This window comes from Chaetodon auriga, chromosome 21, assembly GCF_051107435.1.
Source record: "Chaetodon auriga isolate fChaAug3 chromosome 21, fChaAug3.hap1, whole genome shotgun sequence".
Taxonomy (NCBI): Eukaryota; Metazoa; Chordata; class Actinopteri; order Chaetodontiformes; family Chaetodontidae; genus Chaetodon; species Chaetodon auriga.
Genome location: NC_135094.1, coordinates 11657800 through 11675233, shown reverse-complemented (window position 1 = coordinate 11675233; position 17434 = coordinate 11657800). Strand labels below are relative to the sequence as shown.

Genomic DNA, 17434 nt, shown 5'->3' with positions numbered 1-17434 from the left:
GTGAAACAATGTAAAGACAACTCTTAATCCCCTCCTTTTTAATTCCTACCCTAATCCAAGGCTTCCCAACCTGGGGGTTACAACCCCTCCAGCGGGTCACAAGATAAATCTGAAGGCTCGCAATTTAATTAATTGAATATTAAATAAGAAAAAATGTGAATGAATGTTTTTATATTAGTTCTTCAGTCATTTTTTTGTGAAATGTTGCAGAATTTTACCTCTTCTGGCTTCTAATACGTGTTCAAGTGAAACAATCTGAGAACTTCAGAGGGAAAAATGACTCTTTGGTGGAAAAACGCAAGCTGTGACAAGGCTTGCAAGTCGACACTACTTCAGCTAAAAGGGGATTTCATGCATCAAAGTCTAGCTTTAACCCTTCAGACAGAAAAGGATAACAGAAAAGTGCAATTACTCCCAACAGAACAATACCGGAAAAAAGCAATGCAACATGGTACAAACTGTCAAACTGAATGTGGCAGTCTGATGAAAACACAGATCTCCCACACACACACACACACACACACACAAACACACACACAGACACACGCAAATAGCATTTGTTTGGAGACTTCTCAAGAGCTGCCATTATCTAAATGGCAGATCTTGATCATTGCATAAACAACACATAATTACAGGCAAACACGTAATCATTAGGTTGGGACTATTTCGTTTTTTGCAGATTTGTTTGTGTATGAAAGTATGTGTACGGTACATGGTGCAAGCAGGGGCGTCCAAATGTGTTGTGTGTGGTGTGTAGGAGGCTCTAATTTTATCTGTGTGTGTGCGTTTGTGTGAGATTGCATGTCAGGGGTTTTATGTGCATCCAGTGGATTCATCTTTACGTGTATGCCTGTGGAATTTAATGTGTGGAGTTTAATGACCAAAGACTGTCACTTTAGTGTTGTGTACCACTGATGTGATCCCCCCCTGCCCCTGACACACATACACACACACACAAACACACATGCACTTTACAGCAGAGTCTCTATTTGTTAAGGCAATGGTTAATGAGCAATAAACATAAAAGCTCAACCTTTTAAGAAAATGGAGAAAAGGGACAAAAAAGGTGTAAAAAAAAATCGATGGGGCCAACACAGCAGGCAAGAAACAACGGCGGAGTGGGAATGATAACGTGGTTTGTAATTGTGGCTGAAATTACCCATCAGCACCGCCACAAAATGCCGCCCGTTCATCACCGCGTCTCTCACCTTCACTCTGTTTGTAGAAGGCGGAGTCACTGCCACATATGCTGCCATCATTGTCGTTGCCGGTGCTTCCCTCGTGAACACTGCTTTCTAAAGAGGGAGACAGAAAGACGTCAGATAAAAGCCTTTGAACTGACGCCTGTCACAGGAATGCAAATATTCTGCTCATATCATACCATATAATAATGTAGCTGCACATTCTTTCATGCTGCTGCCACATTGAAAGTAGGTTACACTGCACACAATGCCACTTTTTGTTCTCTTGTCAATTGTATTCCCAACTCCATTTTGCCACCTTGACAATTGTATTGTTTTGTTTCTCCGACTCGGTGCCCTTCCCCATTGTGCATGAAAAGAAACAAAATGACAGTTGAAAGAAAATGACAATTCATCTTTTAATTCCCTTCGCCATTCAAATGGATCACACGCTGGCATTTATCAAAGGCATATTCTCAGTGCACGAGCATCACCATGCAGTATATATGTTGTATGTTTTCTTTACAGCTCATTCAGGCCACGTCTCCTGTGAGCTATTGTTATATTTGTTGAGGCATCTTTTTCAAACAAACTCCAAAATCTAGAGTTACAGCAAAGGGACACGTATGCGACCCAGAACGGAAACTTTGTGATTATAATTCTCAGATTGGTCTACTTAAAGAGGCGTGAAAGCCCAGGGAAGGTGTAGTGGTTACAACATCCCCGCCTTCAAAACTACATATTCCCTTAGTGGCCCATTAGCTCCTGTTAGACATCTCTCCTGTGGCTCTCATTTATTGTGGCCTTCTCAAAAGTCTTGTTTAAACTGACCTGCAGCTTATTAAAAAGACAAACTGTCACACAGTTCAGGGGAGGGAGTTGCCAGACCACCAAGGTGGAAAATAATGCTACTGGAAAGAGGGAAGCTCGGTCCTCTGACTGACCACACGTCAGGTACGTTTCCATTCTCAAACACACGAGCAGCTTGGCTGCACTTCCACCTCTGGATTTCCATCCACTAACCAGAGCCAAGACAAAACCATACCCAAAACCTCCTGTCCCAAACCCAGGCCTTGTTCCAAAGCTTCAGTCGCCGCTGCTGACAAAACATAAGCACAAGCACAAACTCCATGACTCCCATCCTTGGCCAGTCTTCTCGCCTCCAACATTAATCTACTCAACAGTGCTGCTCCTGTTGGACAAGCTGCAGTTTCTGGCTGAATGCACATAGAGTCGAATGCTCACAGTGGTTTGATGCAAGTCTGCCTTCAAGGAGCCAGAGCCACTCACCAATCTCTGCCATAGCTAACTACGATGCCGCCAGGGATACAGCCACATACACAGTCATCACTCTTTTGCACCACACTGTTGCCATTGGACACACACTTGAATCTCCCACAAGTTTGCATCTCACTAAAATACACTTATTTTTGCATAACACAGCAATAAACTTAATAAAGTGATTTCAGAACAGGCTCAATGAGGCCAACACGTGGAAGTAAGAAGCCGGGCAAACAAAAACATCAAAATCAAAGTAGCTGGTGTTTTCTTCTTCTTCTTCTTCTTCTTCTTCTTCTTCTTCTTCTTTCCTTTACAGCAGCAGTAACACAGCCAGCTGTCAGATATATTCTACTATTTCAGCTTTACTGCAAGATGAACTGCTGTTTGTCAAAGCATGGCAACGTTTTAGTGCAGAGCCTGTAAGCCAGCAATCACAAGCTCTTACGTTACTTCACTTTGACACGCAGTGACATGCTGTAACTCAACCACGAAAGACAATGTTTGATGCTTCTCTACACAACTGACTACAGGCAACAGCTGCCTCAACAGTAGCTTCGCCCGGATAGTGTGTAGCTCCACTTTGAGGAGTGTGTGTTCGGTGTCATGCTGCCCAATGCATCTCCATTTACAGGCCCAGTCCTCCCAGTCGCAGCACGTTGTATCAAGTCCCTAAACCATTACACGCTCTACCCGTCCTTCACTGTCAGAGCTGTCTCACTCTGACTGAAGTGGTGTTCCACAGAGCTGCTCGGTTGGTTAGAGCTGAATTATAGTTTCTGGCAGTGAGGAAGGGGACAATAGGTGGGGAAATTACCTGCAGCAGCTCAGGACAATGTAGACACAAAAGGACCGGTGTCAGAGAAAGTGAGCCGCCTCGCAAGAATCACACAGACAGATGAGCAGCACACACACACAGAGGAAGACACACAGGGGAGCTGATACACAAATAAACAGACTCAGAAAGCTCCTGGGGACTGGGTATCATGATAATTTATCCAACGCCAACATCGGCTCAGAACTGTTTACACACCAACATCAACCTCTGTCACAACAGCCCGTCAACATAACTTGGCCCTCTGTGAGAGATATCCAAAAAAGTGTTGCTGTCACCTTTCAGTCATTTGGATGCAGCCTGCAGCAAGTCGTCCTGTATGCAATGTTGTTTGTCCTGGACAAGCAGGAGGAAGTATGTCTGTTGGGATTAAGCATCATTTTATTAGCTCCTTCATTAGTTTGTCAGATGCAGTGGTCAGAGGGAACTCGCTATATTTACTTTATATTACTGCTAAATGCTTCACTATGTTCACCAGTTAGAGGCTAACTTTGTCTGTTGCTCTTTGGTGCTGGGCGGATCGTGGGTTTATCAGAGTGTTTTTATTTTTTCCTTTTGTTGAAAGCAGCCGCCTGTGTCTGGGAATAAGGTTGATGAGAGCTGTGAGACAGAAACAAACAGTGAAGGTGGGAGCTGTAAAACCAGAACAATATGCTGAGCTCCACAGAGCTGAAGTGAACTGCAATGATGCATCTTCTAGGCTTTACAGTATTTTCAATAAGACACCAAGCGGGGAAACCGCATCATTGTTTTGGTCGTCATTCTTTCCATTCATGCCTGCTTTTCATCCATGAGTCATCACAAGGCAGCAATGGTACAATGACTGAGACAATGACAGAGCGATGCATTTATCATTAGCTGGCCCTGAATGGCTCTGCTGCCTTGTCATTACAGAGGCGATGGAAGGTCAGTTTGTGTGTGTCAGTCCACATTCCTCCTCACATCCAACTTCTGTATCTTCTCTCCAGGACCATCGTCTCACCTCTGTTCCTCACCACTTGCCATTCCCGCCACTCAGGGGAGTGGAGGAGGAAATCGCTCGATTTCACCATGGTAACCACACAGACAACAGCGGTGGCGTGCATGTGCAAGGATGTCTGCACACCGCCGGTGAGTCTGCACATGTTTTGTACGTATGTATGTGAGGGAAAAGAGAGCAGGACTACATTACCTACAACAACATACAACAAGAGCGTGTTTGCATTGGGGTTCCTGTTCTGTGTTATTATTAGTTTTCTGGCAACTTTTGTCAATGACTGATGTGCACTTTAAAGAAAGCTGGGTGCATTTTTTTATTGAATCATCTACTGAAGTAGCTTTAATACAACACTGGTGTTAATCAAAATTCTATTGAACCACTGCAGATTCAATAGAATCTGTCTGTCTGAAATCACCATCACCAAACCATTTCCTACATAAGAGACGCTCATTATATTGAGCAGTAAATGGGATTTCAGGCGCTAATGAATCATTTTCATTTCATGCTGTCACTTATGGCTGTATAACATTTACAATACATCCATAGTATAAAGTCACACAACAGTAATTTTTGCATCTATAATATAAAATGCAATGCATTGTATTTTAGGATGGTTTGCAGAAAGTAGTTAACATGCACTGGACTGTTTTCACTCAATTTGTGAGAAATTTGACAGCATAAATATGACACAGTTCAGACACTCAAATAAAATGGATAACCATAGTGCACTTAACACTTTACTTTGCACTGCTATAGATTAATGTGTGACTAAAGAGAGGGTGCGCCAGCAGCATGGATATCTGTTTCTCAGACAAAACATGAAAGTTTGCATGGGCAGAATGCTTGTTTTTAAATGTTTTATTGACTTTTTGAAGGTGCTGAGGTCCTGAGGTGTTGCAGTCTTAGTTGGATGTGAACTGCCTCTCCACTGAGTGGCGTATTCTTTTCCAGACCAAGCGATGGGCATCTTTTGTTGCTGCAACTGCTCACTTGGCTCCGTCCTCAAGCTCCTCTCTTCCTGGAGCTCGTTGGTGGGCTGCTCAACCAGTTTCCCCAGAGATTTATTCTCTGTTGTCTCTCCCTCCAGTCTGGCAGAGAGCTCACTGACCTTCTCCTCCTGACAGCCAATGTAATGCTCAGCAGCCTGGAGGTGAGCCGTCAACACCTCCACCTGGGTGCGTAGAGCCTCATTTTCTGTCTTATAGTCTTCCAGCTGCTTGGACCACCTGTTGGAGCCTGAGGCCAATAGATTCAGTTTGAAGGTCATGATCCACTTAAAATTTTGTCGCTAATAGTGGTCTGACTGTTGCCTCTGTTCAAAGATTTCTATCAGTCGACCTGGTTTTTCACCTCTAAAATGAAATGATCCTGCCTGAACAGTTGCTGCTGATTATAAAAACCTGTGTACCTCAGTAGAATTAATGTGTTCCACAGTTCTGGTGCTTTCCACATGTTTACATTGAATTTACAGCGAGTTCCTCACTTCCTGTTTGTTAGTTCATCACTTTGACTCTTGAGAATCATTAATGACTCAATCTGTGATCCAGACACAATCACACACCACCAACAATAAACAGTATACATATATATCCAATACATCCAACCACTCAATAGCTGCACTACTGCAAGATAAGACTGACATACGCAAAGTTGAATAATATGGTTTGAAGGGACCATTAAATGGGAAAGAAATCAGAATATCCTAAGTCATTTTGCCCCAAAACTTTAGAAATGTATAAAATAGAGTGAATATGTGGAGAAACAGAGGGAACAAAAAAGGAGAGCGTATAAATAAATGAGTCAGTAAAGCTCCACTTAGAGCTAACATTCATGAAGTGCCAGCAGCAGCAGCAGGAGGAGGAAGGAGAGTCCAGACGGTTTCCTTTCAATTACAATGCAGCATCTGGCAGCACACACAGTCTCATAAACAACGTCCTCAGAACAACGGCTGAACTGACAGGATGTCTGCTTACATCACGGCAGGCTGGGAGGTAGTGGAAAGCAAACTAACCCGCATTCAATTCATTCAGTTCTTTCATTTGGGAGATAAGAGGTTTGTGGAAATGACGCAAATGTAATTTAAATCTGACAGAAAAATAAACCACACGTCAAAATGAAACAGGGTGTTTTAGGAAAAAACTGCACTGTTTTTAAATTATTAATATGAGTGCAGTACTCATTAAAAACGTGCCTATTTGGAACAGACTGATTGCTTGGCCTCCAGTATTGATGATTGCTGCTTTCTCAAGAACTGCTCAGGCAAACAACTTCACACTCCACCCCGCACTTCCTCAGTACCTGAGCAATACACCTGTAATGACACAGTTGTATTCCCTAGCAATACTACAGTACGCGTGTGCAAAAAAAGCATTCAATTTAATAGTGAATGTGAGATAATCAACTGGCTGCAGTCACAGTTAACAGCTCAATATTTGGGACCAGGCTATTAATCTACTTGGAATGAAATACCCAAATAGTCTGTGGTTCACTTTTCTTCCATGAATCTCAAGAGCTCACATTCAACACTGCATTTTCTTATGTTCCCAGCAACACACCGGCCAAGTGTGAAGCTGATCGGATGACCGGTTGTTGAGAAAATCCAAGGACAGACATGCAGTACATACAGACAAACAGTGCCTGCCATTTTAGGTAAGCTTTTTTTTTTCCATTATACCGACCATTCAGTTGGTGCTTGCAGCATTCACAAGTGTGTGTGTTCGTCTGTGTGTGCAGAAGTAATTGGTCCCAGGGCTAAATGGCCTTTAAAGTTCAAATGATGGAGGTGGAATGCAAAGTGAAGGAGCACAGTGTCTCCATTAATTAGCAATAGCTTTTAGTGTTTAATTTTTACATTTTCATAATGCAACTACCATCACCTGCGGGCTACCGAGCCTGACTTAAAAAGAGCCTGATTGGACTAATCCCTGTAATGCATGAACCTGAGAAAGAACAACGCTGCAGAGAAAGACCTGGAACGCAGCTTGGAGCAATAGAAAATGTTCAGCATGCAGCAAACAGTAGAGGAAAATGTCAGTGTCATATAAACCTCTGCATGAAACAAAAACATAAAACAACCACTTTATAAAAAGCTCGATAATTTAAAGATCAATGCTTGACTGGATGAAACGGTACTGTTGTCTTCTGCTTCCAGCAGATTTAACGAAGTGTGGGATGTAAGGTACATTCCCATTAAATATAGCAGAAATGTTAACATACTATAAAACATATGGCTATTTCTTCTTTCCAGTGCATTCTGTATGGATTACCTCTCACATGCACCAAAGAGTCACAAGGTCCAGCTGCTAAAGGTCAAAGTTTTCACTGCATTTCCTTCATCCTATACAGATTTGTCCATGAATGCAAGGCAAGCTGACATGTGCACGAGGATTTCAGAACCACACAAACAGAGTCAGTTGCATTCCTGACACCAACATGGCCCGAGCCCTTTAGCTGTTTGCTTTTCGACAGCAGTGACTCTGGGCTCCTATTTAACATTCTGCCCTTCAATCCCTACAGGCGGAGCACTGTACTGAGTCACTAAACTCTCAGCTGAAAGAACACAGACAATAGAAATGATCCAAAAACTGACGACAGGAGCGTGTAGTGGCTGAGCCATTTTACAGTGGGCTTATCTTTTAAGGTGCTGTGGAAGACTTTGAATGAGTACAAATCTCTTGAAAGACCAGGTGATTCAGAGGTCCCCGTGTTTTGTTACTACATTCTGCTTTGCTATTATGGCAGAGGAGAACAGCAGTTGAACCAAGGTCACTATCAACATTGTCCTGGCACTGCACTCACTAGATTAGCCACATCTAACCTACTGCACTGTAGTTCAGTGTTGAAGGTTGAGACAGTTTTTGGCTAAATAACCACTCATTGGACAGAAATGGATCAGCAGCACGGCGCACAATGCTCACTCTGCTTGACAAGTGCAATACTCATTCAAAATCCTCACTTCCTATTCTACTTGAGTGTGTCAGTTATGAAACAATACTGGCCCTAGCTTTCAGGGGCACATTTGTATTCATTCAGTGTTGCACCCAACAGCTCTAACAAAATGTCCCCACAGCTAGAAAAATGGAAATGAATTGGAGCTTCATTATCTGACCTTGGTTGGTTCACACGAAGTGTTAGAATTTGTTGTTCAGCATGACACAGAAAGAAAATTAGGCCAAGGAGTGAACTAGGATTCAGAAACACACAGATGTGCATGCAATCAGGTGGAGGGCGAACCATAATTAACACTGAAAAATGATCCCATTTGCAGCTTCCGTTGACAGTTTGTATTTGTTTATTCTGTAACTTCTGGGTTTGATTTTTCAACATAACAGCCAGTGAAAGGAAAGCTCTTCATCAGCTCAAAAGGACGCCCATATGTCAGACTGTGACACTGGCTCATAAATGTTGCATAATGACAGTCAGAAAAGCTGTTATGATGGAGAAAAACTCACATTCTGATCACCATCAAAACACAATCTAATGGTCCATTCGCCAGCAACAATCTGACCACCAATTGTTGGCCAAATTCACAAATAAAACCTCTCAACTTTGGAAATGGACACAGAAATGGATGCAGTCCATGTGTCGACTAATTTACAGCAGCAACACACATGAACACAAACCAAACCTGCACAGCATAAAAACACAAGCACACTCAAAAATACTTTACAGTGATTGGACTTTAAAGGCGAAGCATTTTTGAAACCTGTCTTGCCCGGTTATAAAGTGCATCGTTGCTTTGTCGGATGCTATCAATTAATACCAGACATATAGTGCAGACGCACACACAGACATGCACACACACAAGGACATCATCCTTTATCTTTCTGAAAAGATGACTGCAGCCATAGAAAGCTTCAAAACACTGCACAGCTTTTCCTCTCTCTCTGAATTTTCTCACCGCAGAGAATAGCGTGTTTGAAGGTGATAATATGTTTGAACATTTCTCCACTCAACTTTATCTTACTGGATAGGTGGGAAGCCACCCACAGACATTTGGAGGGACGTGACAGCGAACACAAAAGGCAGGAGAAAAGTGGGACAACAGTAATCCCCCGTTTGAAATGAATGAGATTTAAGTGTCAAAAAAAAAATCACCATTTCCTGCTTTTGATACTTCATAACAGACTCATCACATTGCATTTCATGGTGAATTTTATGACGCCATACCATAAAACCAGACTAGAGAGGTAGAGAGTGATGTATAAAAATTACTCTGTGATGGAGACATTAAACAAGCTGAGTCGTTACCAAAATTACAAGTGGAGGGCTTATACCGATTTATCGCAGTGGGAGCAAACATGAGACCCCACGGCAAAGCTCAGCAATACAGAGCAACAGATAAAAAATGCAAAAAAAAAGTAGAGATGCACCAGAAATGTCTGCAGTTTTGGCTCACTCACACAACTCCTCAGATAAACTTGTCAGTTTTTTGAATACAAATTCGTGGTCCAAGTAGCAGCTGCTTAGCTTAGCTTAGCACCAAGCCTGGAAAGAGCTAGCCTGGCTCTGTACAAAGGTAAGAAAATGTGCCTAGCAGCACCTCTAAAGGTTAGCGAATGAACTGTTTGTTTAATCCATGCAAAGACCAAAGTATAAAAACTACAACTTGTAGTTTATCTTACTTGAAACAATTGTTTTTTTCCTCAATTATTTAACCACAACACTGCAAACTCTCGTCACTGTTTTCTGTCACATGTAATAATTTCCGCACAATAGCCTCTTGTGCCCCACAGACTGTTCAGGATTCGTTAATAAATGAGTAAACACAACTGCGGTGTACTTTCATTTGTTTGATTTCATGCTATGCTGGCATCAAGCATTAATTACTAATTTAATAAGTACTCGGATGAGTGCTTGGCATCTGCTGATCCATTTAGTGAGGTATGTGAATCGGTTACGGAAAAACAGGAAATTCAAGCATTCAAGCAAAATGTATTATAGATGGATGAGTCGGTTTAGGTCTTCTTTCTTTTCTGATTTGTTATTTGTTCCTCTTTATAGCTCGTGGTCACCAACACTTCATAAATGTTAACACTCTCCAGGGGACACATCTATCACGCAGAGCAACACTCTCACTTTGTCCTGCACACACACACACATATGTATACACAGAGGATGGTATGGTATTTGTTACAGGTCACACAGGAGCATTACTCCCCTTCCACGTCAGATGATGGACATGAAAGTGCAAATCGTTCGCTCCCTGATCTCTTCCTGCTGGTTTCAAGGTCACACATTTCTCTCTGGGGACATGATAGATGTAAAACGCTCACATCTTTCTCGTCTGACTGTCACGTCCGCTGCCATTTCACACTCGTGCAGAGTTGATTTCATAAGCATTGGTCCCTTGGTGTTAAATAAAAAAAATGAAACATTCTTCACTAGTGCACATATAGAGGCAGCCTATATTTCCCATATGGTTGGGAATCAGTTTACAAGAATGTTTTACATTCCTGTGGCTGATTTCCTATATGCATGAGGAGAGGAGACCAGTGCTGAGACTCCGGCAGAGTCTCCAGGCTACATAACAAAAGCTCTTTTTCTTGGAGCAAAGCAAACCAAGCGAGATCCCGTAACATCAGTTTGTTAATGTCCTAATTGATTTTTTTTCCAGTCTAGTGCTGATTTACTTGCTGAACTAAAACCTCATTATATTCTACTCAGTTGAAAGCACAGACATCTTGATATACATCATGATAATCTCTTGCTTTTATAGACTTACTAAAACACTTGACATATTCCATTATATGTGGCAAAAGAGGTTTTAAAAGGCATTTGCTTTCAAATAAATTAAAACCCAATCATATTTTTGACAAGTCTAGCCATGGTGCTTTTTTTTGGTGACATTTTCACAGTCCCATTTAATTCCATCAGATATAGAACATAAAGCAGTTGGGTGTAGGATGGAAAAACAAGCTATTTTTATGGAAACACACACAACATTACATAAAATGAAAAAAACAAAAAAAAAAAAACAAACATATACCAGATCTTTTCCAGCCAATAAATCTCACGCTCTCCTGTACGAGGCAGCAATAGCTGACCGAAGCTTTAATATCCAGATACACACAAGCAACATACAGGGCCTACACATACACACATCACAGTATATCCATAAACATATGGCGAGCCAGCTAGCCAGTTAGTGGGAGCGGCAAAGCGTGTATTTCAGAATTGGAAGCGTTATAATCTGCTGGGCTCATGTGAGCTGGGAGACCAGCAGCCGAGTCACATAATCCTTCCATCTCCACCCCAGATGATGTAAGAGAGGAGAGGAGAGGAGAGGAGAGGAGAGGAGAGGAGAGGAGAGGAGAGGAGATAATAAAGGAAAGAAGAGGCTGAGGGAAGGATTGGGGGAGAAAAGTGAAGAGGAACTGGAGGTTTAGAAGGAGAATGATGTTGTCCACTCATGCACCACTGAATAGCATAGCACTGCCAGCTAGTTTTAGTGGAGCTGTACTATGTGGGCTGCAGAGTACAATATAAAATTATCACTCAGGTCGACCATATCACTTTATACATTATGGATAAAATAAACTCCAGTTGTGGTCACAAAGTATTCCTAAATATCCTCTCATCTCAACCTCATCCGGTTCTGCCTCAAGTCTGACCTGATTTGTCCCCTCTGTGCTCTCTTCATCCATTTAATCCCATGTACCAGGGTTTGAAATAATGCCTTGTAGTCAGCCACAGAGGCAGACCGATCATGTCGCAGCCGGGTCAAAACAATGCGGGGGAGGCAGGATAAAAGCTGCCCTGCCGCTGTCCTGCGCAGGAACAATTCACCGAGGACGCAAAGTGGCCTGAGACACCGCAGGGATTAAGTGGCAGGCCATCATACTGACACACTCACACAAGCACCAACGCTGCCTTACTCACACACAGGAAATGCACAAGTTCATAACACATTCACAGATGCAACAGCAAGAAGGAGAGAGCAAAGATTAAACTGCAGCGATGGAAGAAAGCGGACTCCTCAAATCAAATCAACATTATGATCACATTTATTTAAACGAAGTAAGACAAGTGCAAATACAGTCGCCCACCCTAAACTTAACTCTGGAGATTTGTCTGTTGGAAAATCTTTGTTTCGACATGCTAGTGAGAAAGTAATTAAGTGAATCTGCCGGTGAGAGGACAAAATGTGTGAAACAAAGGGAGTTATCATTTAACAAAGCAAACTAATGAGCAATCAAGTGAGCTCGTCTGTGTTTACTGTTAATGTCCGACCAGAGCCCTGCATATCAAATGAAGCCATTTTTATTTCTGAAGATGTTATATTCTGTCTCTGGCCAAATCTGTCAAATTGCTTGAATCACAACATGACACGACGTTGCACAGAGACAAATGATTAAGAGATTGAAAAATAAACAGCGAAGCAATGGCAACACTACAAAGACCATGTATGTTGCTTAAAAAATGCACGAGGATGAAGTTACCTGGGAGATCAGAGAGCGCTCCTCTCTCTATAATGTGCTTTCTGTAGAGAGTCTTCAAAACTTTGGCGCTGCCGAACCTCTTGAAGCGACTCTTCACATTGTTATAATACCACTCAAGCGACTGTGTCCTCAAGATCCTGCAGGCAGGGAAGAAAGAGGTAAGGGGGGAGGGAGGGAAGAAAGAAAGAAATCATGATATTGAGTCAAAAAGAACAGATGGCAAACAAACTGGCAGGGATCAGATTTAATTATAATTACACAAGGATTATAACTTTGACATCAAGCCAAGACTTCCATTAAATTCTGCTTAACTTGACTGTCTTTTAAAGGACTGGTGTGTAGGGTTTAAAGCCATCTAGTGGTGAGGTTGCAGATTGCAAGCAACTGAATACCGCTTGCCTCACCCCTTCCTTTCCAAGCATGTAGGAGAATCTATGGTGGCTGCAAAACTTGTGAAAAGCCTGAAATGCCTTCTCTCAGCCAGTGTTTGGTTTGTCCATATTGGGCTACTGTAGAAACATGGCGGACTTCATGGAGCAGGACCAGCTAATTCTAAGGTAATGAAAACACAGTCATTCTTAATTACATGCTGATGAAAACATACTATATTGTGAATACTATTTTCCATTTCTGCCAATAGATGACCCTGAATCTTACACACTGTGTCAACCTTGCCATCAGTGTATGTGTGTGTGTGTGAATGGGTGAATGCTGGCTCGTGCTATACAGTGATCAGCAAGGCAAGAAAAGTGCTATAGAAATGCAGTCCATTTATCAATGCAGTCCATTATACTGGTCTTTTAATTACTAAAATGTAGATAACCAGACCATATAGATTTTCAATTATTTAAAGAAAGAATGACGCTTTCTTGGTGATAAAATCCCATAAAAATTTGAGTCAGGCCGGACTGCGGTTTTGTGTTATTGTTCACTTTTAATAATAATTGCCTCTTTAAGGTGATTCAGTGGTGCCTCTCTCTCTCTCTGTGAAGGCTGTACTGAAGATATTAAAAGTATTTGTTCACAGTTATATTATGCGGGATCCAAGCTGTGTATTGTTATGTGTGTGACTGCAGTGAATGCCCAGGTTTTCAGATGTGACATCAAATCATTTTCCAGGCTTTTCCTCATTCCGCAGTGCTTGAATGCCAACCAATTACATAAGCAGTAATTCATAACAGAGAGGTTTATGAAAAGCCCTCAGAAAAGTGCTCCCTTTGCGCCAGCGTTGCGTCGGATTGCATGAAACTCTGCCAACTTTGTGTTTAATCTTGCAGTCCCCTCTGCTCTTCTTTTGCTTTTTCATGCCACTATCACACACATTGGTGAGGATAAACAAACTCAACACACAAAGACAGATTTACTGTTCAAGGAGAAAAAATATGCACGCACACACACACACACACACACACACACACACACACACACACACACACACACACAAACACACACTATTCATTGCCATTTGCCAGGTATTATGTATGCATTTTTTGTATGCACATATTGAAAGCCTACATTAATAACTGCATAATTAGAGTATTCATTAACAGAATGAGTGGACTTTGATACTGTATATGAATTTTTATTGGCTTCTCTACCTTATCAATTGTGACTTTATTTTGTTTAAGTGCTGACAAAGGAGTTTCAACACACATGAGTATAACAATCGGATTGCATTTGTTAGATTTTTCATTGTCTTTGTCAGCATTTGCCCAAGGGCAAATCTCCACGGTGGAGATATTGTTATGTATTCAGAGTTGGACTGATGCACCGTTCGTTTTGGTTGATTTATGGGAATTGTTGATGATATGAAATACAGTCAGTCTAATCTTTCAGAGGAGCTATGCCTTTTAATTTCAGTGCCCTTAGTATTCAGCGCCTGTGCCACAAAAGTTTTGTGAATGTCCACACGACTATTGAACGTGTTCCAACATTTTGAGCACATCCAGTAAAGGTCACACAAGTATTTTATGGCTTTTAAGACACACTTTCTACATACTGCATGTCATGGACTCCAGCACCCTCATTATAAAAGTGCAGGGACAAAGTGAGAGGGAACACACAGTACATGACAGAGTGTTTTAATGTGCGCGAGTGTGTGTTGATGCGTCTGCTCAATGAAGAGACAGGCCGTTGAAGGAGAGGGTGAAAATAGCCATGCTAATAAAGGGATCCTGAGTGCCCCGGAGGCTGCATGGGCTGCCACATCCATCCCACACACCCTCCCCTCCTTTTCAACCTCCCTCTACAATTCCCTCCCTTCCTCTTTCAGTGCGATTTATTATCCTCTGCCTCTATCAGCTGGGCTGCTCAATGGGCCTCAGCTCCTTAATTTCATGCCACGGGTCAACCTAGTCTCTCTAATGGTGGCTGCTGAGCTCCAGTGAAGAGGACTGGCTCCTTTATCTCCTCCTGGGCCCGAGCAAGAAGGCGCAGAAATGAATCTGGAGGAGCAAACCAGCATCGAAGCGGCATCATACGAGGCAGAAATACAAATAGGTTCCACCTGTACTCTGAAATGAGCTGCAGCCACAAGGAGCAACCTTTGAACTGAAAAGGATAGTGAAGAACTGGAGAGGGCTGCAGGGTTATGGTAAAGATAGTAACTGAGTGGAATCTGAATTCATTTTCAAAGTAAGCTGTGTGCCTGACTAGCATGCATGGACACACTCTCAAAATGAAGATTAAAAACTAATTGACTGTTTGCTAAACCCAACCCATCTTTACTTCGGCTAATCCCTCCATTCTACCATAGTTAGCTCCATCAATTGTTTGATGTGGTCTCTGGCTGTCTTTTAAATGCTTCCAGCTGACTCGATGTTTAATTTGAATCTTGAAAAGGGGTCTTAAATATGCACTTGATGGCTACATGACAGACTAAAAGACTGAGGCTAAAGCTGCATGTCAGCACACTCACCAGTTAATAATCCATGTCTATGACATGATAAGGAGAAACTCTATTCTTGTATTGCAGTATAAAGCTAGTTAGTCCAAGTATTATAATTTCTATTCATTTCTTGTTCATATAACATCACCCTGTTTAGCTGCTTAGCTTTTGTGTATTTGGACAAGCTGGACAGAGGTTAGATTCATGCTTTATTATTTATATTTAGTCTTTTAATGATACAAGAGAAAAGGCTTTTAGTATGAGGACTAGTGGATGTGTTTGACATAATGCAGAGCTGCTAACGTTTGCCTAGATTTGAACAAATGGTGGCTCAAAGTGGAGAAATACTACACAGCAGATGTGCTATTAGGAAATAGGCTTTTTTTTAACATAATAAGTAACCCCACAAAATGTAATTAGCTAATAATGTGCTCCTTGGTCTTAATTAGTAAGCCGGACAGGCTACAGTTTGCAGCTTCTGTTAGAAAGGCTTTGAAAAGAATGAAATAAACTTCTTAGGGTGTAGCTCTTACTGCAGCCCAAAGCACACTGCTTCATCAGTACGTGGAGAAAACCAAAGATCGACAGGCCTGCGGTGCCTAGCTACAGATGCTAAGTAATTATTACACATTCACAGGTAGGGGTTTAACTGAAGAGCCTATAAATGGCATTGACTGTATGCATACAGTATGGCTTTACCTGCGGAATATGTCACTCAAACTGTTTATTTTAACGTGTTTTAACATGCATGCATACATATTAGGGCTTTAAATACAGTTGCGCAGTGGTGCAATGCTCGCATCCCTCTGCCTGTCGCTCGAATTGGCACAAAAACAGATGATAAGTAAATGCAAACTTTAGCTGAGGCATCTGCTCCCTTCCATGTCGGCTACACAAACTTGTTGAAATTAGCCAAGCTTTCCCTCTCAGAGAAAAAAAGAGAGAGTGGGATTTAGGACAGTGGGAGAGGCGTCCCGATGAATGAAGCATGACATTGCTTCCCTAGAGTTATCTGATCTAAAAAAGAGAGGGAGAAGGGAGGAGAGTGGAGTGGATAAGCAAAGGCTTTCAAGCAGGAGCTGCACTGCTGTGTGAGCTTCTGCAAATACACATTTCATAATGAGGCTGGGAGATTCCCTGATGCTCGGCTGCTGCATGAATAAGTAAGAGGGATTCCTGTGGATGGTCTCCCGACACCGGGTCTACCCTCCCTCTATCATCACATCGACTTTGCTTGACTGCTTGGATTGTTGAGCCCTTTTGCCCTCTATACTTCAGAAGATTGATTTGCACATCTAAATGAGATCTAAATAAAAAATATAGAAGAACATGTAGAAGAAGTGCAATAAAAAAGTATCTGGCTTTGCTGAGTTTCCACCTCCCCTGGCAAAGGGAACCATTACCATAATTGACTTTCTGAGCCTTCTAATGAATTGGTTCAGCTTCTGTTGAGGCTGCTGTAGGGATGGGAGCAAAGAGAGAAGAAAAAGGGGTGGGGGTTGACTTTAACAGAACATCAATAGACTGTAGTCTCTTCTGAAGACTTGCACAGTGACTGTTCTTGTTAATAGAAGAAAATAAGACAAAAAAAATGTGATTGTTCTCTGCTCCAGGGTTAGATCAAAGCGCCTGATGTTTGGGAAATTACGGCCCTCGAGTTGTGAGGTCTTAATGAGTGAAAAGCTGGAGGAGTTATTATATCTAGTACAGTCTTGCTTTCTTTATAGCAACTCTAGCATTGTGTACCAGGAATAAACCCTTTCTGCACACATGAAAAATCTATTCTTATAAGGGAATGAGACTGTAATCTTGATCTGATCTAATACTTTGCAT

At 41.9% G+C, this 17434-nt stretch overlaps 1 protein-coding gene across 3 annotated transcripts in view; it reads right to left on the bottom strand.

Annotated features, from left to right (window-relative positions):
* myripb (myosin VIIA and Rab interacting protein b) overlaps positions 1-17434 on the bottom strand; it is a 103956-nt gene that overhangs the window by 14195 nt on the left and 72327 nt on the right. For all 3 annotated transcript variants that reach the window (XM_076761627.1, XM_076761628.1, XM_076761629.1), the window contains exons 4-5: positions 12715-12851; positions 1209-1295 (exon numbers count right to left, since the gene is read on the bottom strand). In XM_076761627.1, coding sequence (XP_076617742.1) covers positions 1209-1295; positions 12715-12851 — 224 coding nt within the window. The remainder of the gene's footprint in view (positions 1-1208; positions 1296-12714; positions 12852-17434) is intronic.